The following is a 27,549-nucleotide window of genomic DNA, read 5'->3' on the forward strand; positions in this document are numbered from 1 at the left end:
GAGTCCTTCATGTATCAAATGCTCACTGGGCCACGGTTGTTCAGGGTGGAGCATTGTGACAGACACAAAGACAACGGAGGTCACTATCCTCCAGAGAGACATAAAAACAGATGCATCTGAAACTGGAACAAAGCGAGGCTTCAAGGAGAAGCTGAGCAAAGGGACCGGACATGGAATGTTTTGTTGAGAATGGGGAACTGAGAGAAGGCATCTGGAAGGCACGGAGGGTCTCTGGGGACACGAGGTGAGCAAGGCAGTTTGGCGGCAAATGGAATGATCTCAACTGCTGGGTTTTAAAATATAAATTTTATTTTGCACTTTTGAGTTTGAACCAGGGGTCATGCAATTAGAACCCTTGCTTTAGATGCTGGCTCTGGCAGCATTGCAGAACTTAGGCTAGAAAGGAAATGGATCAGAAACTGTTAGAAATCAGCATTTTAACGTGTAAAAATCCTAGAACTTGTGGTTTAATGATTCTGCTCTCTGTTGTGTTCTTAACCTCAAACACAGCCTCGTGTATTCAAAAGCATGAGTACGCGTTTGACTATACATGGAGAAAAGTTGGCTAATTTGCATGTAATATAACAAAAGATATTTATTGCCTTTTTCCTTATTTTTTTTGTTTTGTTTAGAGTCTTTTAAGTTATTACTTTTATACTCAGAAAAAAAGCAATTTTTATTTTCTTTTAAATAAAGCACTTTCTTTTCCACAGAGCTCAAAGTGGCAGCATCTAATTAAGTCCCAGGCCGGTGTGCTGTGAGTGACTGTGTAAATCCACTGGTAACCCAGGCAACTGAAAGGCAGTGGACACTATGTTCTGCAAGCCTGGCCTAAGAGATGCCCTTGGCTGGGGCTTCCAGGGTATTAGCCTGAGGAGCTGGCTGGCCCTGGGACAAACTGTGAATTGGAAGTCAGCTGGGGCCTTTCTCTTCCTTTCTAGGAACCCCAAGCTCTTAGGCCACTTGTCACCCTCCCTCCCTCCCTCCCTGCTCCTCTCGCCCACACTAGAATAAATCACGCCTTTCAAGTGTTTTATTGAAGTGGAGCATAAATACAGAAAAGTATGACATGTGATGCTTTTCCTCTTCTCTTGTATCAACCCTGACCTCCTCCAACAAAATTTACATTGAAAGAAAATTAAAGAATCACCCATCCTGTGTTTTCTTCTCTGAATTCCATTTTATTCACATGTTGATTCTCTCATTAAAACCACATGTGGAATATCCACTCTATCCACACCTGGCTGGCCCCTGGAGCAAACGATGGGCGAGTCTTCAGAGAAGCCACAGTCCCAGGACGACAAGACAGTGGTGATGGACCACAATGGGGAAATTTATGGGGTGGGGGCAGCACAGGGGCAGTGAACAACCAAGGCCCTGGGCAGAGGTACCAGGGGACTTGGGAGGTCGCTGGGGAGAAAGAAATTTTCCTCTAGCCTTCTAGGTGCTCCTGGCTGGTCTGAGAATGAAACTGACATGAAACAGATTAACAGGAGGAAATTAAACACAAGTTTAATAATAACATGCACACATAGCAGAGACCCTGATGAACTAACTCATCAAAATGACCGAAGCCTTCACCTCAAATGCCACCCTCAGTGGAAGACAAAAGAGGATGCTGGGGGTCACGGTAGGGGATGTCAATGAGGAAAAATGCAATTTCACACGAAGACAGAAAAGCAAATGTTTGGTCAAGAAGTGTTTGCTGGGCCCTGCAGAGACAGTGGGACACAGAGTGGGCTCTGGTCACTTAGCCCTGCCGAGTCCCCCCCACCGCACTGAGCCCACGTTCTTTGCAGATGTCCCTGGTGAGAGCTCTCTTCTGGGGAACAGGCCCTCTATCTGAATTCTTTTAGGCAGTTGAGGGGAAGGTCAAAGTTTCTTGTTGAGTCTTTGGGGCCTTGATTGTTTTCAGCTTGGAAGAACCCGTATGCCAAAGAGATAATTTGGGGTGGAAAATTTTGCTCCACTACTAGGTGATGCTTAAGGTGGGCCTTGAAATCTGACAAGTGGACGGCAGAGCAGGAAGGAAAATCAGTGCAGAGAGAGCAGCACACTGAAGGCCCCGTGGAATGAGAAAGTAGGACACGTCTGGGTCACGGCAAGCTGCTCGGCTGGATGATGCCCAGCTGGTTACAGCCTCTCTAAGAAGCTGATACCACTCTTATAATTCATACCAGAGGCCACATCAGTGAACATCCTACCACATGCCAGGTCCTCTTGGATTTTGTTCCTCTAGTCTTTCTTCCCATAGTCTGTTTACTTAGCCCATTCTGAGCTTGACCTGGTTCCCAGCCCCACTCACTCCTTGTGTAGCCAGCACCCATGTCATGGTCCCCAGAGTGTCCTGGCTTGGAGGAAGGAACCCACTGTTCCACCAGGTGCCTGAGTGTCTGCTGGGCATGGAGCTGGAAGGCATGACAAGTGGTGTTTACAAAAACTGGAGTAGAGGCGCTGCCAGGAGGAGGAAGGAGCCCTGCACTCAGAGCGGCACATTTCAGGAACGGCTCTGCCCTCGATGGGTAATTCTTTTTCTCCCTGGAGATGTATAGGAAACTCCAGAAAGTGCAAACGCTCCTACTGCCCCCTTACTGGCTGCAGGGACACCACAGTCTGCAAGTTCTCAGGTCTGAGCCACCCGAGCGTGCTTTAGGTGAGAAAGGAGTGAGGACAGAGGAGTGCCTGTGACAAGTTTTGGTTTTGTTTTTCTCTTCTGGAAACATCTTGCGTTGGGTCCAACTACCACCCATAGACGATGGATGCGTGTTTATGTGTGTGTTTATTTCTCACACTCATCAGAGAAAATTCGAACAATACAAAAAGTCAAAAGCCAAACTAGGAATCACTGATTAGACCATTCCCCAGAGATAGCTGCTTTGCCTTTGGGTTGATTTCCTTTCCTTTCCTTCATGTATAATACGTGTGTATCATACAAACACACGTCTATACTACGTTACCTCTGTATCACAGCTTAGACAATTGGATCATACGGTACACAGCTGCATGTCCTATGTCTTACACTTATTGTCGACTGGGTTCTACGCCAGGAAATGTTCTTTGAAAATTTTTCCTTTACATTCAGTGAAATGACCTTTTTCTGAGCGTCGACACACACATAGGTTCCTGTTACCATCACACCATAATCAACACCCAGAGCAGTTCTGCCACTTCCCCCAAATGCCCTCCCACTGCCCCTTCTTAGTCAGCCCCTCCCCCTGCTCCGACACCGACACTGATCAGTTCTGAACGTCATGAATAGAATCACACAGTATGTGGCCTTTGGGTCCAGCTTATTTCACTTGGCACCACGCATCTGAGTCTCATCCATGATGTGGCATTCATCCATAGCTGGTAACTTCTGATTGCGCAATAATATTCCACTATGTGGATATACTAAGATTAACTCATCCATTCACCAGTTGAAGGACGTTTGGGTTGATAATTTACTGTTTGAATGACATTTCATACTACAGCTATACCAAACCATATGCGAAGAGTTCTCTATGACTAGAATTTTTAGACCCCCCATTACGAATAACCAATAATTGAACATCTTTATACAAAATTCTTTGCCTATGAAACATATATGTGTACATTTATATAGTATACACATATGTGAAGCTATCAACAAACAGTATGCCCTGCAGTGGTATAGGAAAATATAAAAATATATATACAGTTCTACTAGAATTCTCTTATAATATTTGACTGTAAAACAAACTTTCTGGGTCTCAATGCATTGTAGCATTATGAAAAACAAGAAAATAATAACCAGCTTTAATTCTAACGCAGCAGTTTTAACCAGTTAAACAGAACTAGATTAATTTCCTTTTTCTGAAATCCTGAGCATGCATATCATTATAAAAGACACACTTTAGGACACTGTTTTCCCAGCAGGAAGCTTCCTGAGACAATGGAATTGCCTGCTGTGCACAGAACAAGGATGATTGCACAAGGGCAGGGTTCAGGGCCACGGGCATCTCAGGGCAGCAAAGCTGAGTTTCTAGTTACATTTGAGCCACTGAAACTGAAGCCACTAAGAGAGGAAAGACAAAGCTGGCACTTTGTAATCCATAAGGGGATGGGACTTCTTTTTGAGTAGAGGCTGCTGCCCTGCAAATTAAAAAGGAAACAGAAAAAATGTCAGTATTGCGGGATGGCACCTACTTTTGAAAATACCCATGCACACGGCAGAAAAATTTAAATCTCACAGAAAGTTACAAAGTGAAAAGGAAAAGCTTCTTGGCCTCCCTATTTGCACTTTTCACAGAGAATCATTCTTGGTAGTCTGAGTTGTCCTCCCAGGAATGTGTACACACTCCCACACACAGGCGCACACACATGCGTACTCACATATCCTCTTATCTGAGCACAAATGGAATCTACCACTTGTTTTTTCACCCAGCACCCTATCTTGGACATACTTCCCTATTGGTACACACAGAATTTATTCATTCTTCCTCATGGATGAATTCTGATTGGATGGATGTACCAAAAACTTGGCCAAGTTCCTCCCTGATGGACACTGCATCATCAGAGTGTAACTGGTGAGGAAACACTAGTCATAGACACTGAGCGAGGACCTGGCCAGAGTAGGGACTCTGGTCATAGCAAATGGTCTGATCATCAGATTTTTAAGAACAGAAACTACTGAATTCTTGGAAACCAATTAAAAGGTGATTTTTTAAAATTATGAAATAATCTGATGTTTTTAATCCCATGACTCCCGACTAGTGGCTCAGGTCCTTGAAAGTTCCTTACTCCTTATGAGTTCTGGTCACCTCTTTTTTTTTTTTTTTTTTTTTGCTAAAGAAACCTCGAGCAGCCCACAAATTTGTACTAGGGCTCCTCCTGCTGGACATTTCCTGTACTTGCGCTTCTGATTCAGTTAATGTTCCCAGACCTAGTTCATTCAAAATTGTTTTTGCTTTTAAATAATTCACTAATTAATATGAAGATAATTGTACTTTTTTTTAAGAAAAGAAAACTATGTAGAACTAAACCCAGTAATAATGAGTCTCCCTTCATCTTTTTCTAGTTCTCACTGTTAGCAATTTGGAGTTATCTTCTCAGAACTATTTCTATCATTTACATCCATTATCATGCACAAGTACAAACATAGTCTTGTTTTCTTCTGCTTTACATGTCTGGGTCCCCGTTCTATGCACTGACTTCTCACATTTTAACTTCAACTTTTCATGTCCATGTGAGGTTGTGCTTGAGGACAGCGTTTATGCAGAGAAAAATAGTTATTCGCAGTTACTTTGGTTTCTTCTTTTTTATTGAGGGATGGTCAGTTTACAATGTTGTGTCAATTTCTGGTGTACAGCACGCAGTTACTTTGGTTTTAAAAATTAATTTCAGATATTAAATTTATAAGTTCAAAAGCTTGATTTTCCCATACTTTCCATTTGATGTATGAGCAGTATGATAATGAAGCCTAATGAACTTTGATAATAACTTTTGAGGGGGCTTCACAATTACTCAAATTCCCTGAATATTTTAAACTCAAGTTATTTTAGGTTACATTGTTTTAAACTTAAGTTTTTAAATATTACATTTTCTTTATATTTTAAATGACTTCAGATAAGCAAAACCTTCTCAAATACTTGATTCTAGTAAACCTAATAAATGTATAACATTTCATCTTAATTCTCTTAAACATTCCTGATTTAAAACTTGGCAAAATTCTCTTGATAACTTTCCACTAAAAATCTTAAGTCTAAAAATAAGTTATTTAATAGATACACTTATAATGGAATCACAGGGCTAATCCAAAAGCTAGTCTTACATGCTAAATTCTCTGAAAGGTTGCAAATGAATTAAATAACGACAACAAAAAAGGATCGTCCTGAAACTTATCAGAAAACTATTCATAATGTGAGTTGGATTTATATAAAAACTGTTTTTTATTGGATTCTAAACCTTTGAGTAAAAGCCCTTTACCCCCTATTGCTAAGCAAGTGAAATTTGGTGTCCCACTTCTGTGGCCTAGGGCCAGGACACAGTCAGGGGACACATTCTGGACAGAGGATTTGAGCCAAGATGAGAGATCTGATGTCTTGCCTTGGCCTTGACTGACACAGCACATCCTTGTGTGAGTGGCATGAGTATGTTTCCTCATATCCTCATCAATTCTGTAGATTATCAGAATTTTTGGCCAATATTGTAACCTGTAAGTATATAAAGTTGTTTTCTACATATTTTTCACTGTGATTGTGAGAATTTTGTCCTATTGATGCATGATTATTTCCCCTCCCTCAGCTTTATGGAGATATAACTGCCATATACCATTTACCATTGTTTTTAGCGGCTCCACTCTATCCCATGTCATAAGCGTAACCCTTCCATGTAACCATTTAGTTTTCCTTGAATATTTAGGTCCAGCTCCCAGTGTCTGCACTTCTGATTCAATACTAAAAAGAACACTTTGGGGAAACACCTGTGACCATGTAGACTGCATCTACATTTTAAATCATTTCTTTAGAATAGGGTACCAGGAGTACCCTGGGGTCTGACTTAGATCAAAGATTATGAATAATTTTATAATTCTTGGTACATGTTGTCAAAGTGTTCTCTCAAAGCATTTTCCCAGTTTACCACGCCAGCAAGCACTGACTAACATCTTTAAAATCTTTTTCAGCTGTTTTTTTGCCGCGGTATGTCAAAGAAGTTGAGGTGGAAATCGTACCTTATTAAATTTGTATGTCACTCTTATTAGAGCAGTGAAATAATGTTCTATATTTGCCACTGGTGGTCCGTCTTTTGTAAATTATCTACCAATATTCTTTGCTAAGTTGTTAAAAAGAGATTAGTAAAATTCCTTCCAGGGCAATGAAAGTGGAGAAGAACTTGGCAAAGGGTCAGGGTCCACAGGACTGTGGGCAGGAAAGCACAGGGTGTCTTCAGGGAAGCGGATCAAAGCTGGCCTGAAGGGAAAGTTCCTGGTGAGGTGCAGTGGGTGGTGTGTTTAGAAGGAGGATGAAAAACCCAGAAGGCCAGGCCAGAAGTTTGGACGTGGTAGCCGGGAATTTGAAGGGTTCTGAGCAGCAGGGACAGGAGGGTGGGTTTGATTTTTCAGGTGAGAAAAGTAAAGGCCCAGGTCCATAGACTTACTTCATTTTCTGTGAGAAGACTCAAAACAAACAAACAAACAAACAACGCTTGCCTAATTCACAGGGAGTGAAGTACAGAGCATGAGAGAGGACTTAACCTCACCAGCCACCCTGAGACACAGCCCAGTGACGGTGGATCTGTCGTCTTAATTTCCAGTCAGAAGAGCCTTAACGGTTGCCGCTGTGGAATCTGGAAACCTCATAGACTCGCCTCAGACCCCCTCACAGGCCGGGTGGTCTTGGGCAAGGCCTCTATCAGTTTCTCTGGGCCAGTTTCTTCACCTCTGAAGTGAGGGTAGCAGAAACTGCCCACGTCAGTTCGGACACAGGTCTGGTTGCTGTCGTAATGAGCCCAAGTCCCAGTCGTCTAGACAAGACGTGTTTATTTCTCTCTCAGTAACTGTCTGGGCTGAGCTGGTGGCTCCAGGGTAGGGGGCATGCAGCTCCCCCTGTGGTGTTGCCCTGTCATGCCCAGGGAGGGTGGCTCACCTGACAACAGCCAACAGGAGAGGGAACGAACGTGCCTCCCTTTCAAGTCACACACATCACTCGGCCACAGAGGAAAGGGAGGTGAGGGAGCACTCTGGCTATTCCTGGCAGCCATGAGCCCAACTAACACTCAAGGCTTCTATCACTAAATGAAGAAGGGAAGCAAAACTAGGCGGGGTCGATGAGCAGCCCCTCCTTCCCCCTCTGTCTCCCACAGACATTTATGGAGCGCCCACTATGTGCCACTGCGATGAAACAAGTAAAGAGGAGACTGATGCAACCGCCGAGTCGAATGTTGGAGACAGATGGTGACGAATGAGTTGCAACGTGGCTGGGAAGAGGGGAGCACTATAGTCAGGCTGTGGACAAAGTCCACGGAGCACAGAACAGGGGACTCTTAGATCCGCCTGTGGAATCAGGAAAGCCTTGCAGACGAAGGGACAAGAGGCACTGGGCCCTCAAGGGTACATACGATTTTAGCAGATAGGACAGGAAGGGACGAGAACTCAGGCAGCAGCATCAGAGATCTTCCTGCCAATGCAAATCAAAAGAGCAATAAAGCATCATGTTTTATCCATAAGACTGACTAAAATTAGGCACAGATACAGGTGCAAGCTCAGGCACAGATGCAGATTCAGATACAGCTGCAGACAGTGCCCAGGGTGGCTGCAGGAGGGGCGGAGGGAGCCCCCAGCCCACATCACTGGCGGGAGCGCATCCAAGGGGCAGCCTTTCTGAGACATATCAAGACTCAAACTACACACATCCTCTGACCCAGCAACTCCCCTTCCGGTAATCCATCCCACACAAATCCTTGCCCAAGGGCTCACGGTATGGAATCAAGGACTGCAGTTCAGCATAGTCTATAATAACAAAACAACTGCAACCACAACCTACAGCTAAGTCAGCCTGCGGCTAGAAAACGGTTAAATAAATGGCAAGTGGCTCTCCGACGGGATACTCCGCAGCCACAAAAAAGACCGAGTCAGAAAGTGTGAACAGACTGAGAAGGATGACATCCTTATACTGCTCAGTGAAAAAAGCCCACAGCAGAAGAGTCTGTCTACAGTGACTGCTTTTTGTACAAAAACAAAGGCAAAGGGATAAATGAAAATAAGACCAAACCAAAAATAAATGGATGAACAAACTTACACCTGTGTCTGTGAGTGCACTGAGGACGTATGGGAGGAGATGGACCAGAATGCTGAAAGAAATTACTTTGAGGAAATGGGAGTAGAGGGAGAAGAAATCATCTCATTCACTGTTGATGGTAGCTAAATACTGGAAACAATCCAAATGTCCACCTATGGGCAATGAGTTAAATAAATCATATGTACCTATAACAGAATTCCAGAGACACAGCACCAAAACACCATTATGTGAAAGAAGAGCGTTGCAGAATCCTATGCAGACTACCACTTATACGAATGGTATAAGAGAAATATGCCTCTGTGTGTGTGTGTGTGTGCGTGTGTAACAGACACAGAATATTCTAGAAGGATACACAAGAAACTAGAAATCGTGGTTGTCTCTGGGTAAGGAAATCGGGTGACTAGAAATAGAGGAAGAAAGATTTTTTTCACTTTCTCTACCCTTTTATAACTTTGAATTTCACCCCATGTCCATGCACTACCTTTTCAAAAACGTTAACATGACTTAAAAATATATTAAGATTAAGAAATGTGAAATTGATCAAAGGAAACCTCACCACTAAAATGGAGTCAGGAGGCCAGAAGGGGGAGCCCTCACGCAGGACCACTCACATCAGTTACAGGAAGAACTGGGTCCTTGCAGACCCCAGCAGAAGAAGCATCAACAGGAATGAATCATCTGTTACAGGCCACAGCAGGAGACATGTACGTGGCATATTCCCTGAGAAACTGACCACCCCAGCAACTCAGGCAATGGGAAACCGTCGTCGTCGCCCTGAACTCCCGTTTTTCTCTGAAGGACGTTCATTCAAAACACCCCTTCCCAACCTCCTCCTTTTTCTCTATAAAATAACGTTCCTCTCCTTTGTCTGTTGGACTTGCCTATGGCTTTTGCTATAGCTTGTTTGTCTCGAATTGCAATTCCCTGCTCTTCCCAAATAAACCCATTTTTGCTAGTAAAAATTAACTTAGTTTTAAGGTCAACATAAATCAATGTTCGAAGGTCCTCTTGCCGCTCCACTCCCAGACTCTGTGCTGAAGCTAGTGCAGCCTCTGCTCTGCAGTACAGGCAGGGGTTCAGCTTAGCTGCACAGATGTTCAGCACAGCTGTGCCAACCTAGCAGCTCAGAGCCGGAGGGAAGTGCAGTGCAGAAGTACCAACCTGACTCTGCAGCTGGGCATTTTAGGGGGTGGGCGCAAAATCATATTGCAATTCACCAGTGTTCTGTAAATAGTAAGGACTGGCTACCTTAGGGAAGCAGGGAAGCTGGGTTAAAACCTTTACTTACGAATTTAAGGCACAGTCCGGGTGAGTGCTGTGATCCACGCACTGTAACAGCTTCACTGATCTAGAAAATGAATATGAAAAGGAATATATACATATATACACACACACATACATACATCTGAATCACTATGATTTACACCAGACATTAACACAACGCTGTAAACAGGCTATACTTCAATAAAAAAAAAGAAAGTAAGTAATGTTTAAGAGATTATTTAAATGACTTTCATTCATAAAACATTTACAGAGTGCCTGGAAGGTACTGCGGATACAAAGTTTCTGACCTCAAAGAACACACAGTTTTGGTTTTTTACCCCCAAAATATTAGCCAGCATTTACTGAGCACTTACTATGTACCAAGAAGTCTAATTAGGTATTTCACACAGATTATGGCATTCAATCTCCACAACCACCAGATGGAGCGGGTACTACTGTGTCTCCAGTGTACAGCTGAGAAAGCTGCCCTGAAGGACCAGCCCAAGTCCTTACAGTAGCGAGCCAGGGAGCTGAACCTGAACCTCCATGCCAGAGCCCAAGCGTGGGACCACTTCTGTAAAGATGTACGATTTTGCTTGGAAAAACCTCTTGATAAGAACTTTGGGCAGAAGGTTGGACGTCGGCACATGAGTGATGGCTGGTGGCCACACTTTAGCAGAGAAAGCTAAGTTGATCTGCACAGTAGACCAAGAAGCTGTGGGGTTCCAGGCAGCCAGGAGAGAAGGGAAAGCAGCAGTGGGGACAGGGGCCAGGTCGGTGGGCGGCAGGCCAAGAGAGGCTGTCTGGTGGCAGGGCGACCGGAGGGGACTTTGGAAGAACAGGAAACACGTTGTACGGTCTATGGCTTGTTATCGTGATGCCTTCCTGGGACTCGTCTGCCAACTTTCCAGTCCAGCCTACGCTACTCAGTTTTTTTTGTTTTTGTTTTTTTTCACTAGAGCAGTTTGTTATTGCTCTGTTATGTCCCCCCACCTCAAAAAAAAAAAAACAAAAACCAGAGTTTCACTGAGTCTGCTTCAACACAGCGCTAAGCAGAAAGCAACCAGGAGACAAGAGAGGCTCTGGAATAAAGACCTCGCCAAAATGTGTAAGAATCGTGGGGAGAACTTGTGACTGCCACAGGACAGAGGTCAGTGTCACCTGGATTTTGAGAGGCAGGGGGTTCTCACTCACATCCAGCTCGCAGCTGGATTTGTCACCCTTTGTGGCTCTCCCGTGTAAGCCTGTTGTCACCTCTTCTGGGATCCAGAGCAACACAGAAGCCCACCTGAACACAGAGAGAGCCCACGGGCAGCACAGAAACGGGACCGGAGGACTGAGCTGGGCGTGCGAGGGAGGAGCCCTGAAGCCAGCTTTGGTGGAGGCAACCAGAGCCAGAAAAGCAGGCTGAGACCCTGAGGACAGTTGTGAGCCGGAAAGGAGACCCTGGGCTCTGGCTGGGCCCCACACTTGGCCTGACACCTTATAAAAATACACCCTCCTTGGGGAGTTTCTGGGCCAAAGCAAATCAATCATAACTGTGCTCATAACTTACAGCCACAATTTTCTCTATCACTGAGCTGTTTTCGAATAAGAACTACCCTTTATCTAATTTACTAAGATCTGGTGCTTGGATTAAGAAAAGAGTCCTGTAGGAGAAAGAAAAGAGCAAGTTTCAGGGCCACCCAATGCTGGATTCAAAACTCAGCTCTGTCACTGGCTGGTGACCTTGGGAAACTTGCTTAACCTCTCTGACCCTTAATTTATCCAATCATAAAAAGGGGATGTTTATATAAATCTTAAAAACAGACAAAATGAAACTATGATCCTACACATCTGGAGAGTGTGTGAGGCGGGGAGCCTGAAAGAGAGGCCAGGGGAGACCAGGTTGCTGGCTGTGCCGTTTCTCGATCTGCACGCTGGGCACGGGTGTATGCACAGTCACGCAACTGTACACTTATGGTTTCTGCATTTCTGTGTACGTAGGTTATATTTCCAAATAAGAAAATGTGCTCTGCTTTGTTTTTAAGAGGGTGATAACAACACCTAGAGTGTCCTGAGAGCATTAGCAGGAACAGATGAGTGAAATGGTACAGCTTCAAGCTGTGGAAAAAGAGAACAGCTCAGAGGGGCTGGTTCTCCTGGGGAGGCCTGAGTAGGGGAGACCCACACTTTCGGGGCTTGGCTCAGGTGGGAGGGTTATCAGGATCCCGGAACTTCTGAGAAGGCAGAAGGCAGCAGAGCCTGTGGGACGGTCACAGGTGCTGGACAAGACTGCATATGTAATTTGCACCAGGCCATACCCCACAAATGGAAGTCCTTGCCGGACTGGACTCCAGACCCTGAGGGAGTAAACAGGCCTGCAGACCTAGGGGCCGACACAGAGAGAAGCAGGTAGTTGCTAGGCGAGGGATTCCCAGCCCCGGGGAGGGCTTTGAACTGTCCCAGGGTTTGAGCCAAACTTATTTACATTTCCAAGAATCAGGAACGCCTACAAACAATATCTGATTGTAAGTACATAAAGTGCCTGGCCCATAATGTGCTCCTTAAATGGCAGCTGTGACGATTTTCCTATGGGTCCACAGGCACGATGCATCTGTCTGTATCTCAAACTCCACCTTAGCACCTATGGTGGACAGTGTAGCATCCAAAGATACTGGAAGCACAGTCTCCGTTCTCAGGTGACTCACCAAGCTGTAAGCAAGCAAGGAGGAAACTAGACACACACAAATGACAAACAGCTGCTGTCTGTCCCCTAAGACTCCGGACAGAAGTGGGTGGGGGCCAGGCAGAACTCCAGCCAGAAGGCACTCCAGGTCTCCAAACCCAGTGACTACCCAAAAGGCACAGTTCAAGGCCTTTGGAGCTGATCCCTGAAAAACCCTTTCAACTGCCCTCTGCCCTCCAAAATCACCGCCCCTGCTTTGAATATATGCACAGATTATCATATGCCACCTACTGGTAATCATTGATACAGCTGTACTGAAAACCCAGCCTCTCCAGTCTCTCCTCCAGGGTTTTCACACTGCCTTCTCCACAGGATTCTCTGAAACACAGAAATACATATATAAAAAATAAAATAAAAGGAGAAGCGGATGGAGGAAGCTGTTTCTGCGTTAAGCGAAAATTACTTTGACTGTGTGCTCCAGAGATAGTCTCTTCTCTGGAGAACTATGCGGGAAGTTCTTTAGACTCAAAAGCGCCGCCAGCAGTCAACGCTCGGCTCCCCAGGAGGGGATGTTCTGGGCCTTCAAACCCGTCCCAGGTATGCGAGTCACTCACTGGGAGGGTCTGGGCCGGCGCATGCGCGGTGCGCCACACGGTGCATCACAGCCCCACCCCCCAACACAGCCCCGTGCTGTGCACCGACCGCCCAGTGCTGCCTGCCAACTGGTTTAGCCCACGGTGTATTAAGTTAAGCTATAAATGGAAACAGAAACATGCAAACCAAAAAATATTAGAAAATGCATATGAACAAAAGGGGGAAAGAGCCCCAATTCGCACACCACTAGAGATGACTGCTGCTAACATTTTGGTGGACATCATTCTAGACTTTTTAAATACATTTATTCTCATGAGATTTTTAAAATATAACAATGCTGTTCTGCTGTCTGATGCCTTTTGTAATCTGTGTTTGCCCATGTCTGTGTATACAGATATATACCTCTCTGCCATTATTTTTGATTCCTGCCTGGTCTCCTTTACATAATCAGAACATAATTCATAAAAGCAGCCCCTCTTGTTAAAGACCAAGGTTCATTCCTACATTTCAACGTCATTGACATGACAGCAAACTTTGTTGAAGCTTCATTTTCATACCCGTGCTTAATTGTTTCCTTGGCATTAAATTCCTACAAGTAGGTTTTCTGGCACCAAGGTTTTGAATGCATTTTAAGGCTCTTAATAGGCCCTGTCAAGCTGAACCCCATGCTGACCACCCCCAACAGAGTAGAAGATGTTCCTCTCCCCACATTGTCATCATGATCACCCTCCTGATGGTCATAATGAAGCAGGGAGATTTATCAAGGCAAACAGAGGTGGATACAACGCTGCCTGCTGGGGAGAGCAGGCATGGATTCAGATCACAGGCAAGGCCCAGGCTCAGTTTCCCTGGACTGGGGAGGTAAACAGCCCCCTCACTGTAAAATTAACAGGGAGTGTACGGGGAAAATGAGCCATTGGAGGAGGTTTTCACAAAAGTGGAATTCCAGGCATTACAGGAATGAAGAGGGCAAGGTGTTGAGTGACATCATGTTTGGGGGTTTGGGAACCTTGCCAAATCTGGGACGATGCCCTTCTCTGGGCCAAGCTCACTACTGAATTTTTTTGGTGAGCAGAGACATGGAGGTTTTAAGACACCGAGACACAGTGTTCAGTCAATGAGTTATTCTGCTTTTTTGTTTTGTTTTGTTTTAAAATAAAGGCCGCCGAAGCAGCACTAAACACAGTTATGAGCTGCATTGTTCTTAGCTCTCTGTCCATGATTTTTTCCCCTAAAATCTGAGCAGTTTAGGACACCCACTTTCTTAGTTCATGACCCACATCTCCATCCTATGGCCCAAATGTGTACAACTTGGGGTTCTGGCCCCTTTTATCATCTCTCCTGCCACAGAAATGATGGGCTGAGATGACACAGCATTGCAATGTCCTTATCTCATTAAAAGTAGACTCAGAGGACAAGCTTCCTCTGACAGATACATTAGAACAGCAGGCAAGCGTAATTTCTAGATGAAAAGAAACTTCTCCCAGAAACAAGAAAAATAATGCACATTGTTCTTCACGCAACAATACGTATGGGAAGAGAAAAGCAGATTCTGGTATGATTATGTAATAAGTCGTTTGTAAATTTAATCTATTACCCAAGAGACTGGAAAAAATATCACTCATTATATGGTGAGTCTTAGGGAGTCCTGGGGGTCTGAAACAGGGAATTTGCTAAGATCCTCCCAGAACATGCTTTTAATAATACATCTACCCAATACTGTCCTCCACTGAGCTTCGGTGCTCTGAGGAACGAGGCCCCAGCACCTCTGAAGCACCATCATGGCTGCACAGCTTTAACCAGCCTTGATCTCGTTGGCTTGTCTCTGAACCAGCTGGATTTAAGTTTTTTAGCTTTAGTTTTGCAGCAGTGCCCTTTGTTGATGAGAAGGATGAGTTTAAGCTTGCATGTTTAGAACCACTTAAGTTAGTGGTTACCCAGAAAAATCAAGGATTGTAAAAGTTTCCTCGGCCAGCTATCTGAGACCCAGTTGTGAAACTGGTTGTTCTCTGAGGAGAACCGCTTCATTACATAGCCCATGAGTCAATTTTGAGAACTCCTGGTGAGGTTTTGGAGCTTCAAATGACCAGGCAGAGAAACTGGCTTTGACCCACACAGATGCATAAGGACCTCTCCTCTCCAGAGCTGCCCAGGTCGCTCAGAAAGGCTGAGAGGACTATCTGGATAAAGGAGCTTTCCTCTGGGCTCAGGACTGGCTAGTGGTATTTCCAGAAAGTCAAGCCTTTGCCTTTCTCTGCCCACCAAATTAGAAGCATAGGCGACCGTTGTTCCCCTCGAAATGAACATGTAAATCAGACTCGATCATATCACATCCAAGAAAAGCATGTTTGCACAATGACCATCGCCAGTAGCACCGTAACTTACATGATGGGTCCCCCGATGTCATGCATGACCCAGATCTCAATTCGTGTGATTTTGTCCTTCTGTAAGTGGGGAATTTCAAAATCTGCAAAAAAACTGAGAAACAGGAAAGACATTTCCTAAAGTCTTAAAGCAATATGATACTGTTCCCATCACATTGTTAGTTGATTTACATTTTAAAGCTTTTGAGGGTTACTTTTTAACTTTCATTTTTATATTGCATTCATGCATTCATTAGCTGTTAGGGGTATAAATGTATAGATATGGCTCTGATCTCCAGGTCATTCAAATGCTTTGCTCTATCTGAACATACAAAACAAACATTAGGCTGGGGTTAGGATGATTCTCTTAAGTCTCCATTCAAAACAACTAAAAACCATTTTGACATCTTTGTAGTCTATGTCAGTGCTCATTCTTACCCTTTTACAGGATAGGCTCCTCTTGGCTCTGAACCATTCAGCATGACGTAGATCACCCCAGAACTATCCTTTGCATACTGCAAAAACAAAAAACAAAAAACAAAAAAAACCAAAACACCAAGTACAATAAGACGTTCTTTTTCAGCTAGGGAATGGTCAATTGTCTTTTCAACTGACAATTCTCCATACTGGAGAGGATGTGATAAATTTGGTATTTTGTGGAGCTAGAAGGGATGCCAACTGGTATATCCTGGAAAGCAAATTGCTTTGAAATGTCAAAAACTCATAAACTTAGTAATTCCATGTCTGGGAATCTACCCTAAGAAAAAAATGCAAATGAGTATCAGATTCCAGCATTGTATCAGCTGGAGAAAACTAACTTATGCTGCCATCACAAGCAACCTCAAAATCACAGTGGCTTTAAACAGCGAAGATTTACTTCTTGCACTCCCTATATGTTTCTCACAGGTTTGGGGTTTGAGGCTTGGATGTGGCTCCCCGTGTCCTCCTTCCGGGACCCAAGCCAATGAAGTCTCCACATCTGCAGAGTCACTGGTTATCAGCGAAGGGAGAAGACAGTGGCAAATCACAAACCAGTCCTTAAAGGCTTCCACCCAGAAGTCACACAGTCCTTCCTTCTCACAGCTTACTGGCCCGTGCAAGTCACACAGAAGTAACTTCATGAGACAGAATGTGTATAAATCACGTGTTCAGAAGATGAGCAAGGAATACTTGGTAAACAGCACTAAGGACCATCTGGTGTACAAAGATGTGCACAAAGGTGGATAGTGCAGCACGGTTTGTAACCAATCTAAGAAGCAGTCAACAACAGGGAAGGGTAAGCACATCATGGCAGTCACATGTCTGAACTACTAGCCAGCCATTGATAAAAGTCGCCATAAGATTTGCAATAGCATAGAAGGTGCTTATAGTCAAAGCAAAATGCAAGACTAGGTGGACAGAGCATGAACTCTACCTTGTTAAAAATTCAGGGACAGAAGTCTGGGACTATGAGTCAACCCCTGAAATCTCCAAGGGAGAGAGAGAGGTTCCGAGAAGTTTCCAAATCTCCAGTTCAGAACACTCCTGGAACATGTAATTTCCCTGATAAAATGTTTATTCTAGACTGAAGGCAGGGGCAGAGGAAGGGGCGTCACGGAGCACTTGAAATTCTGGGCTTGTTCTTTAGCAGAGAGAAACCCAGCACCAGCCACAGCAAAGCGGCAACCTGCTCCACGCCATGCTCCTCTCAGACTGCTTCCAGATACGCGAACAGTCACGGTTAAATCTGCAAATGCCAAGATCCAATGACCGCTCTGCTGAAGAGGGTCCCCTTAGGTAGCAGGAATACAGATGATTCATTTTCTTTTTTACATTTTCTACAATTTGTCATTTTCTGTCATGAGCAGCTGTTACATGTTTGATAAGAAAAAAGTTTTAATTAAAAAAAAATGCACGCAGATAGAAGGCGGCTGTTCAATGTTGTGGCTGAAAATCTGGTGTCCGGCTGCTGCGCTTACCAGCTCTGTGATAAGTCTGGTTAAGTTTCCTGGCCTCTCTGTCCTCATTTTTCCTATCTGTGAAACAAGGATCGCAAGAGTCCCTACCTCACAGGATTGTTGTAAAGATCAAGTCATTTAAATGACATTTAACGTTTGTTGAATACGTCTCTGCGGTGGTTCAGACCCTGCCCTCATCACTATTCTCACCGCCTATCCTCGTGCTCAGACTACCCAGCAGATTCTAAGGGTTCATAAAACATGGGCAGGATTATTGGATTCCCACTCTAGAGCTGGAGGAAGTATGGATGATGGCTTGGAGCCGCTTTGAAGTCGGGCAGATTCGCTGGGTAGAGTATCCGGGTTTTGACGTATACTGTTGACATCACCCCTGAGTTGTCGTTGGGACCCTATACTCCGTTGATGTATCTGCAGCCTCCCGTTCCTCAGTGAGGGGCTCAGGCAGCCTGCACTCCAGACAGAAGCTCTGGGAAGCAGGCGCAGATGGAGCCCTCCTTCCCCTGCAACCCGGCCCCAGAGCGGGCAGGAGATAAGAGAAATAAGAATGTCTTTGGTGCGGACCGCTGCTTAGTTCCAAACTGCGGCTATGGTGGAGGATTTGATGAAAGTCCCCTTCACCCTGATTAACAGTAGACTCAGTGGCCACCTGGGGTCCAGAACAGGAAATGGGACCAAAAGAGACACAGAGAGCCCGGAAAGGGCTTGGCGGTGGTGGGTGGAAGGCCCTGGTGTCCACCGGCCTCCTGGTCAATACAGACAACACTTAATAGTCGATTGCTCTGTGTCCACCCCAGGCTAAGGACTTCACCCTCTTTATTTGTAATCTTTGGTTTGACACTGGTGACAGAAATTTAAGCAGTAGTCACTGGCATTTTATAGCTACGGACAGCTATCATCAACTCTGGTGACAATGTCCTCTGAAGAACAGACCTACCTTTAGGGGACCATTTCCATGTCTCCTGTTTATCTCCAGTCTCCTATCACCTCCTCTCCCACTAATAGCCATCTACGGGATGTTTCTCACCCCCACATCTAGGTCTCAGGTGTCCCAGGGTCTCCGGTAAAGCAGGGGTTACCCCATTTCACATCAAAGTCAAAATCACTGATTTGAAATGCTAACAACAACCATGACGTGACAGTAATAATAATGACTGTTCAGTGACCTCACCTGGAGCTGACATTCAGAACGTTTTCTCTGTACCAGCCACTGAATTGAGCATTTCAGCTCCTTAAATCCTCACACCCTCATGGAGCTGAGAGGGTGAATCAGAATGTTGCTGAGGTAGGAAGTGAGATTCAGAGGAGTTAAGTCATGACCGGATGGCCCAGCCTCTGAACCCGTGTTCACACGTCCCACGCCTGCTCGGCCACCCAGCCACCCATCCCAGGGTTACCTGGACGGATGCCCTTTTCCAGTAAGAATCCACAGGATTATTTTCACAATCTTCTGCTGTAGGGCAGGATTGGTAGTCGAGTCCTACGGGGAAAAGAGGCAAACACGTTTCATTTCAAAATATTATACCAGGGAAGACTTAACTTGAAATATTTGTTGACTCTGCAAAATATATTGATCCTCATTCTGCATAATGTGCACAGACTTAACATTCATGGTTCTGCTCACCTGCTTCACAAGGAGCCTGGCCAGGGAACGCCCAACCCCTGATACCAAGACATCTGTCATTTGCTCAACTCAAAGGTGAGCAAGGGGAGAACTAAGCAGCTGGGTATTTCTCTACTGTCTCTCTAGCAAGTAAGTTATTAATTAATTAATTTGTTTATTTATTTATTTAGGCTTTTTGGGGACAAACGCCTTCTTCAGTTAGCCCAGATCTTGGAAGTAAATTCAAGAAAAACAGACCACAAAAGTAACAGTCCTTAACCAGAAAACAGAAATTTTATAACATTTAAAATATATAAAATGCTAAAATGTATTACATTTTAAAAAATTGTAAAGACAAAATTCAGTGGATATATAATGGAATTTGTCCCCATTTAGTCTATTAAAAAAAGGGAGAAATTGCTAATTGACTAGTCATTCCAGGGAGAACCAAACAGGTCAAACTTTGAATTTTTTTTATGGTGTTCTTTTTTTTTAATTGAAGTGTAGTTGATTTACAATGTGTTTGTTTCAGGCGTGCAGATTCAGCTATACCAAATCTATATTCTTTTTCAGCTTCTTTTCCATTATAGGTTATTACAAGATACTGAGTATAGCTCCCTATACAGTAGGTCCTTGTTGTTTATCTATTTTATACGCAGTAGTATGTATATATGTTAATCTCAAACTCCTAATTTATCACTCCTCCACTCCCTGCTTTGGTAACCATAGGTTTGTGTTCTATGTCTATGAGTCTATTTCTGTTTTGTAAATAAGTTCATTGTGTCATTTTTTCAGATTCCACATAAATGTGAACTTTCCGAAGGGAAATGCATAGAGCTTCCTTACTCCTCTGGGCACCCCGCCATCCACCCTCCCAGCATCTGATGTGCTCACCAACCCAGAGACTCTCTGAACCCCATCACAGAGGCCTTTTTTTTGAGATTTCATAAGATAGGTATGATTGGTTAAATCACTTTGGCTGCTGGTGATTAACTCAGTGTCCAGCCCCTCTCCCCTTCCCTGAGGACAGAGGATGGGGCTGCAAGTACCAGCTCTCTAATCAGGCCTCTGTCTTTTCAGTGACCAGCCCCTCATTGGAAGGTATCCAGGGACCCCCAACCACCGGTCCTCTCACTGCCGTACAAAACACACTCATCACTCCTCAGAGTCAGGACCTGTGTGCCAGGAATCAGGGGACCAAGATAAATATTTATGTTGTACTGGCCACAGTCTCCCTACCTTCATGATCTTCCCATCACATCTCTCCTCCATTCTCTCCCACCCTCTGCAGGATGATCAAACTGAAGCTTCCTAGTCATAGTCCAGTGGAAAAACAGCTGTGTCCATTTGATCTGTACTCGGCCATGCTTCCCACCCCACTCAGAGTGAGAGCCAGAGTCCTCACAGCGTCCTGTGCTGGCTGGCCCTCCTTTATCCCTCTAGCCTCATAGTCTACCAACTGCCTCTTCACTTACTGCCTGTCTTTCTGTTTCTTAAATATGCCAGACACACACCCACCTCTGGGCCTTTGCACTTGCTGTTCCCTCTGTCAGGAAATGCTCTTCCTTGTCTCCTTCAGGTCTTGGCTCAAATATCAGCTTCTCAGTGAGGCCTTCCCTGGGCCCATGTAAAACTGCAACGCTTTCCTCACTACTTCTCACCACTCCAGCCCTTCCTACCCTCTTTTCCCTGTTTTGTGTTTCTCTGTGTCCTTTATCATCTTATGGCAGACTATGTATTTTACTTGCCTGTTTGTTGTTTTCTCTCTGCCCTGACTCCCACCCCAACTCTATAATGTAAGGATGAGGTGTTATTTTCCTGTTTTATTCTCATCTGTGTTCCCATTGCCTAGAAGAGGGAAGACAGGCATGTAGCAGGCACTCTGAATTTTAGGTAGATAAATGAATGAATGGAGGAGAAAGAAACAGAACTGAGCTTAGGTTAACTTGTTTTTTTTTTTTTTTATTACACTCCACAGTTTTAGTACCAGAGTATTTTGTGGGGTTTTTTGTTTGTTTAAATGAAGTATAGTCGGCTTACAATGTTGTGTTAGTTTCTAGTGTACAGCGCTGTGAATCAGTTATACATAGATATATTCCTTTTCATATTCTTTTTCATTATAGGTTATTACAAGGTACTGAATATAGTTCCCTGTGTTATACAGCATGTCATTGTTGTTTATCTATTTTATATACAGTTTGTATCTGCAAATCTTGAACTCCGATTTATCCCTCCAATGCCCCCCATAACCGTAAGTTTGTTTTCTGTGTCTGAGTCTTCCTGTTTTGTAAATAAGTTCATTTTTGTCATTTTTTTTAGATTCCACATATAAGTGATATCATATGGTATTTTTCAGGTTAACTTTTAACATGACTCCAGTACCCAGGGATGAAGAATCTCCAGTCTTCACGAAGGGAACACCTCCTCCACCCCCTTTCCTTGCCGGCCTTGGTCCTGTGCATTGCTCAAGACTCACCAGGAGCCAAGAGCCACTGGGATGCTCCCCCAGCTCTGGTCTGTACCCGTGTCTCCCTCTGCTACTCTTAGCTCCCAGTCTTGCCTGCCTCAGAGCACATGTCTCCAGACCAAATGCCCCTCCCAAGGCCATAAGCTCCCTGAGGATCGAGACCACTGAATCGCCAGCTCGTAGCATAAAATCTACCATCAGGCCAGCCCTTGAGATTTTAACTTTCACTATGATTTTAATGTCAAAAATTCAATTCATCTGCTGGCAGCCTGGAGTGGCTTCAGAATCAGTCAGAAGAGGGGTGAATCCTGGCCCTAGTTCTTCCAATCATTTCACCCCCCCAAAGCCTCAGTTTCCCCCTCTGGAAAATGAGGATAGTGAGGCAGAGCTGTGCAGAACTGGGAGGACGATCCCTGGAGTCAGGCTGTCCGGCTCTGCTGCTTATGTGCTGTGCACTCTCGAGCAAGCTTCTCAGCCTTGCTGTGCCTCAGTTTCCTCATTTGTCAAAATAGGAATCAGGATAGGACCCATCCCACAGGGCTGCTGCAGGGATTAAATGAGCTAATAGATGTAAAGTGCTTAGAACAGTACCTGGCAAAAGATAGGTGCTCTCCATCTAGTATTGTTGTTATTATTATTATTGTATGTTATTATGCAGATGATAGTTATCATTATGATCACTTACCTGAGAGGATTTCGGGGGGATCAGATAAGATAAATTCATATGAAAGCATTTAGCACAAATGGCAAATGCATAGTAAATAGGAACTCTGACTTTTCTTGTGATTCGTGCAGAATTCTTACCAGAGGTATTTTCCTGTCGACACCAGCTCAAGAAATCTCCAACCCTGCCGTACAGAACATTGCACAGCGGCATAAAGCGACGGCCATTCTCCGCGTAGCTGGTAACAAGGAGGTGGTTGTTTTCCCAGAACAGGGACTAAGGAAAAACAAACACAAAGTGAAAGTATAAACTAAAATCAATACAGATTTCTTCGGACACAGTATCATCAAGACAAGTCTGGCAAATCATTTCTCATTCGACTGTGACTTGCTTCAAAACCACCAAACTTTCTTTTTCTGTGCCTTTATTTACCCATTCGGAGAGCGCCACTAACTCTCTTTCCTTTATTCCAAGGGTATCATGCAAATATTAGTGAAATATTTTCCCAGTCGTAAAAAAATATAGAGAGATGGATAGACAGATAGATAGATGGATGGATGGATGGATAGATACACACAGACATAGATTTTTTTCCAGTAGTTAAAAAAATTATAGATAGATTTTTTAAAAAGAAATCAAGGGACCTGGGTTGGGATCCTGGGTCTGTCACACACTAATTGTGTGATCTTGAACAAAGCATGTCATCTCCTTGTGCCTCAGTTTCCACATGTGGAAAATGGAGAGTATGAGCCCTATCTCTCTCACAGCTGTGGTTAGGATAATATATAATCACAAAAGGAATTCCTAAAAGGTAAAATGCCTCAAAAATACATGACTTTTACATTATACTTTATAGTTTCCATTCTAAAGTTACCATGTTTTCACATAATAGTAATACAAATCGTGCAGTCAGATCCTCAGTGTTCCAACCAGCAGTCTCTGCCCAGACTGGATACTCCCCGAGGGCAGAGGGTGTTTTTCTCCCTGAAACCCTGAGAACAACACCTGGTACATGGAAGCAGCTCAGTATTTACTGAGTTTATCAACCAAAGTCTATGAGAAGAGAGAACAAAAAATAATGGCCCCCCTTTTAACTGACAGAGAGGCTGCAAGGTTCCAAAGGCAACATAGACTTAAAAATCACGTTTTCAGTCTATGGTATGTTTGAACCTCCCAGCTCCATCTACCTGCCTTAACAAATGAAAACAACCCATGTTGAGATGTTTTCATTTGTAAACATCAGTGTTACTTGACTTTACAATGAAAAAATCAAGGTAAGAACTTTTGTCAAAAATAGATGTCCTTCATTAAAAAGAAGGAATTTATGTCAGAGAAATAAAAACAGTATCTAAATACTGTTTAAGCCTCAAGGTACTGTTCTAAAGCATTTTACATCATTCTCTCAATTGCTTTTACCAAAGTAGGTCTTAGAGTACAGACAGAATATATACATGTAAACCACATGTTTGAATGGATATAATCTCAAAGCCCATTAAAACGAGGGACTGGTCTCCTGGAAGAATAGTGAGATGGAGGGTTTTCTGAAGGACTCAAGGCTCAGGTCTTTGGGGCCAGTTAGGATGCAGATTATTCCAAACTGACCGGGTGCAGGGGTCCCGTGGGAAAGGTGTGGTGATGCCCTGATGTACTTCTGGTTCCTGCACTGACTTTTTGATTTAGGAAAGTTCCTTCTGTCCATGACAGGCAGTAGACCCAGGGTCACTGTGGAAGACAAAAATGCCTTCCCACCAGAGAGCTCAGAGCACATGGTGAGTTGGGTGCTCGAGGCTTGGTTGGCAGAGGCACTGCCTGTCTCTATGGAGACAGAGCTGGTGGAGGCAGCCTTACCTTGTCTCTGGGAATCGAGTGCCAAGAGAGGTTCAAAAAAAGGTCGTAGTCTGAGGGAACCACGGAACAGGGATTCTTATCCAGCACCACTTTAAATGCCTCCCAGATAGCTGTGCAGTTCTTGTCCCTGCAGAAAAGTACAAGTTCAAAAAAAAAAAAGACCACATTTCAATGTAATACATTTCTGTTTCTCTCTCCAAGAGTTTTTCATGAGCAATTTCCCCAACTATCAGCTCTACAGAACTAGGCATACAAAAAAGACAGGAAATTGTCATGACTCAGGCATTCCCTAATTCCCAAGAGGAAGAAAAACAACTTTGGTAATGCATTTAGAAGGCTGACAGTGGACGTGTCCTTCAGCAAGTGCTACACATATTTCATAACAGGCTTACAGAGACAGCAGAAAATGCACGGGCTCGGGGTGCCTCTCCATTCACACACAGGTCCATTGTGGGGCTGGGGGCCAGGTGAGAGCAGGTGATGCAGGACTTTGTAAAATCAGGAGTGAGCAGCGAGGGTTGAGAAAGGCTGTTCCACCTCCTGCTAAGGCAGAAAGTATGACTTTCAGGGCTCTCCGCCACCCCTGAAGTCCAGTCTAGTGTTCCAAAAAACTTCCCCACCCCATTTGTAACTTGTCATTTCTCATATTGGGCAGTGAGTTCCTCGTATTGTTCTCTGCTCTTATTTGTGTGAAATGAGGCACAATAAAAACAATTGGCACAAGAAAGGAGTTTATGAGAACAGAACAAGTGGGGCCAAAGAAGGAACAAAAATTAGTAAGAAGCACAGTGCTGGCAAGAGAGACTCAAACTTTAAAAGTCGTCTAAATTAGAAGATCTGAAATTTTAATTCCCAGAGTACCTGGACTCGAAGAATTCCAGCTGGAGACCATGTTTCTGGGTGTGACGGTTCTGGTTAAGCTTACGCTGGCGGTCATCCAAACTCACGGCTACCAATCCTCAGCTACCCCCAACAACCTCCTGTTCAGTTACACACACACACACACACACCCCTCACATCCAGACCCCACACAGTTCACCCCTCCCCAGTAGATTCCCCGTCCCTGCTCCCTCTCCCCTTCCTCTCCCCGGCCCCTCGCCCGCCGCGCTCACCGCAGCTCCGGGCTCCCCAGCGCGGAGTACTCGGCGCAGCGGCCCAGGAAGATGCTCTGCAGGTGCGGGACGGTGCCCTGGCCGCTCCACCGCGCGGCCCCAGCGCCCGCGGCCCGCGGCAGCAGCAGCAGCAGCAGGAGGAGCAGCAGCGCGGGCAGCTGCAGCCCGGCCGGCGAGCGCCCCCGGGCAGCCATCGCAGGCACTTTTGGAGTGCCTCCTGGACTCGCCTCCTCCCCTCGCACTAAGGTGGCTCCCCCCGCCTCGCCCTAAAGCCGGCTGCGCTCACTTCCTGCCCCCGCTTCTGCTTCAGCTCTAGGACCGACTTGGGACATCACCGGGGACAGGACTATTGCCCTTGGCTAATCTTGGCCGGAGTCCACGAGGAGGGAGCCCCAAAGAAGAAGTGAAGTTGGAGAAGGGGGGGGGGGGCGGGCGAGCTCAGTCACCAAAAGGAAGATTTTTCTGGCTTCAAACTGCGACCACTCAGAGAGACGCCCTCTTTCTCACTGGCCAATGATGAGTGGACGGTGTTTGTTTTCAGGAAATAATGACCACATAAGCTAATATATATCGAGCTGTTACTATGTACCAAGCACTCTACAAGCATAATTTTCATTTCCTTTTCACACATCCTTCCAAGCTCGGCTTATCGCCCCCACTACAGGTGAGTACATTCAGGGACCCGAAGTCACTTGTCAGACGTCACAGTCTCCCTTCTAGATGGATGCAAAATCCTAGAGACAATCAGTTTAGAGAGCTAAGATTAACAGAACTCCACGTGGAGGGCCAAGTCCTCAACGTCCACAGTAATGATAGCTGTGACCTGATTGCCTGGCAGACATGTGACAAGTGTAGGAGGCCAGTGAAAGTAGGTTCGGAGGGTTCTATAATATTTAATTTTAATTTTAATCCCCCCCCCCATTTTAAAGTTTATAACCAAAACCTGCACTTTCCTGTCCAGCCCCTCCCTAATTCAAGTTCATTTTCCAGAAATAAGCCTTTTAAATTCTTTCAACAGGTTTTCCCCCCCTGGTATTTACTTCCACATTTCCAAATAATATTGCCTATATGCTGTTTCTTGATGTTTGCATCTTGGATAATATTATTTGACTTCCCACTATGGAAAAGAAAACTTTTTCTTTAACCCCACACATCCTCAAAAGACATCCTTCTGTATTCTTTGTTGTCCAAGTGGTTTTATCAAAAGCTTTAAATCAATAATCAGCATTTACATTATTATGACTTGTGCATATTATTCATGGATGAGCTTAGAGTATTCTGTGATTATGTTTCCTTCCTTGCGAATTTCGCGCTTACCTTAGAGGTAACAATTTTCTCCCTTTCCCTCACCTCCATCCCTGGCTTATTTGTTTGTTTGCTTGGGATTATATGTACACTTATAATTATGGTCAAATTCTCTGCAAGACATATAAATCTCTCAGTGCATTTAAAGCATCAGTCAATATTTCAGGAGGTGTGGTGTGTGTGATTCCTCTCTCTCTCTCTTTGGTTTCTTGGAAACACTCTTTTGTGTCCAATTTACTGTCACAGTCTGAGCTTACTGCTCTCTTGACTTGCTGCATAGCTGTCTTGCAGGAGCCCAGGAAAACGCCCCTTCTTGTCTCCCCTGGGCTGATGCCCTGTTTCCTAGATCCCATGTCTTCCTCTTTCTTGTTTTATGGAGCACATCTTCCAATATCTTCTTGAGAAGATGCCATAGGGGCTAAATTTTTTGAGATTTACATAATAACACAAAACATCATTATTCTACCCTCACATTCAATTGAGAGTTTGGTTGGAGAGAATTTTAAGTTGAAAATCATTTTCTCTCAAAAATTTGAAGGCAGGGCTCCATTGTTTTCTGATTACTATGATACTGTTGAAAAATCTAAAGGCATTTTTGTGATCTTGTTTATTTGACCTGTTTCTTCTCTCTGGAAGTTTTTAGGACAAACCTCAAGAGTATGAAATTTCAGAGATGAACATAAGGGTGAGTAGTTTTCATTCATTGTGCTGACAGCTCTAGAAAGGATGTTTCCAAGAAACAAAAAAGAGAGTGAAAGATGTCACACCCATACCACCTGAAGTATTGATTGATGCTTTTGAATGCATTGAGAGATTTGTATGTCTTGTAGAGAATTTGACCATAATCATAAATGTAGGTAGAATACCAATCAAACAAATAAGGTGGAGGTCAGGGAGAGGAAGACAATTATTATCTCTAAGTTAAGCAGGAAGTTTACAAGAAAAAAAAAT

The 27,549-nt window shown here is 44.4% G+C and overlaps 1 protein-coding gene across 3 annotated transcripts; it reads right to left on the bottom strand.

The window, feature by feature from the left end:
• Nucleotides 1-2,760: 2,760 nt before the first annotated feature.
• BST1 (bone marrow stromal cell antigen 1) lies at nucleotides 2,761-25,697 on the bottom strand. Of its 3 annotated transcripts, none has more exons than XM_031437075.2 (10): nucleotides 25,294-25,697; nucleotides 24,182-24,308; nucleotides 22,474-22,609; nucleotides 18,997-19,079; nucleotides 16,083-16,159; nucleotides 15,667-15,759; nucleotides 12,979-13,065; nucleotides 10,045-10,104; nucleotides 8,077-8,135; nucleotides 2,761-4,113 (listed from the first exon to the last, which is right to left on the bottom strand). In XM_031437075.2, the coding sequence occupies exons 1-9, from the start codon at nucleotides 25,485-25,487 to the stop codon at nucleotides 8,111-8,113; spliced, it is 882 nt and encodes a 293-aa protein (XP_031292935.1). In that variant the 5' UTR covers nucleotides 25,488-25,697; the 3' UTR covers nucleotides 2,761-4,113; nucleotides 8,077-8,110. The 3 variants fall into 3 exon arrangements, with proteins under 3 accessions (XP_031292935.1, XP_064343993.1, XP_031292932.1); XM_064487923.1 differs by lacking the exon at nucleotides 8,077-8,135 and adding an exon at nucleotides 24,574-24,721 and having other exon boundaries at nucleotides 25,294-25,404; XM_031437072.2 differs by lacking the exon at nucleotides 8,077-8,135 and having other exon boundaries at nucleotides 25,294-25,694.
• Between the last annotated feature and the right edge of the window lie 1,852 nt (nucleotides 25,698-27,549).

This window comes from Camelus dromedarius, chromosome 1 (genome assembly GCF_036321535.1).
Source record: "Camelus dromedarius isolate mCamDro1 chromosome 1, mCamDro1.pat, whole genome shotgun sequence".
Classification (NCBI taxonomy): Eukaryota; Metazoa; Chordata; class Mammalia; order Artiodactyla; family Camelidae; genus Camelus; species Camelus dromedarius.

Excerpts from the sequence above, each read along its gene's own strand:
- BST1 (XM_031437072.2), bottom strand. The coding sequence starts at position 25,487 with ATGGCTGCCCGGGGGCGCTCGCCGGCCGGGCTGCAGCTGCCCGCGCTG. Across the intron at positions 10,105-12,978 it reads AGCTGTATCAATGATTACCA|ATCAGTGAAGCTGTTACAGT; the intron begins GTAGGTGGCATA and ends TTCATTTTCTAG. Across the intron at positions 4,114-10,044 it reads CCGGACTGTGCCTTAAATTC|GGCAGCAGCCTCTACTCAAA; the intron begins GTAAGTAAAGGT and ends TTTAATTTGCAG.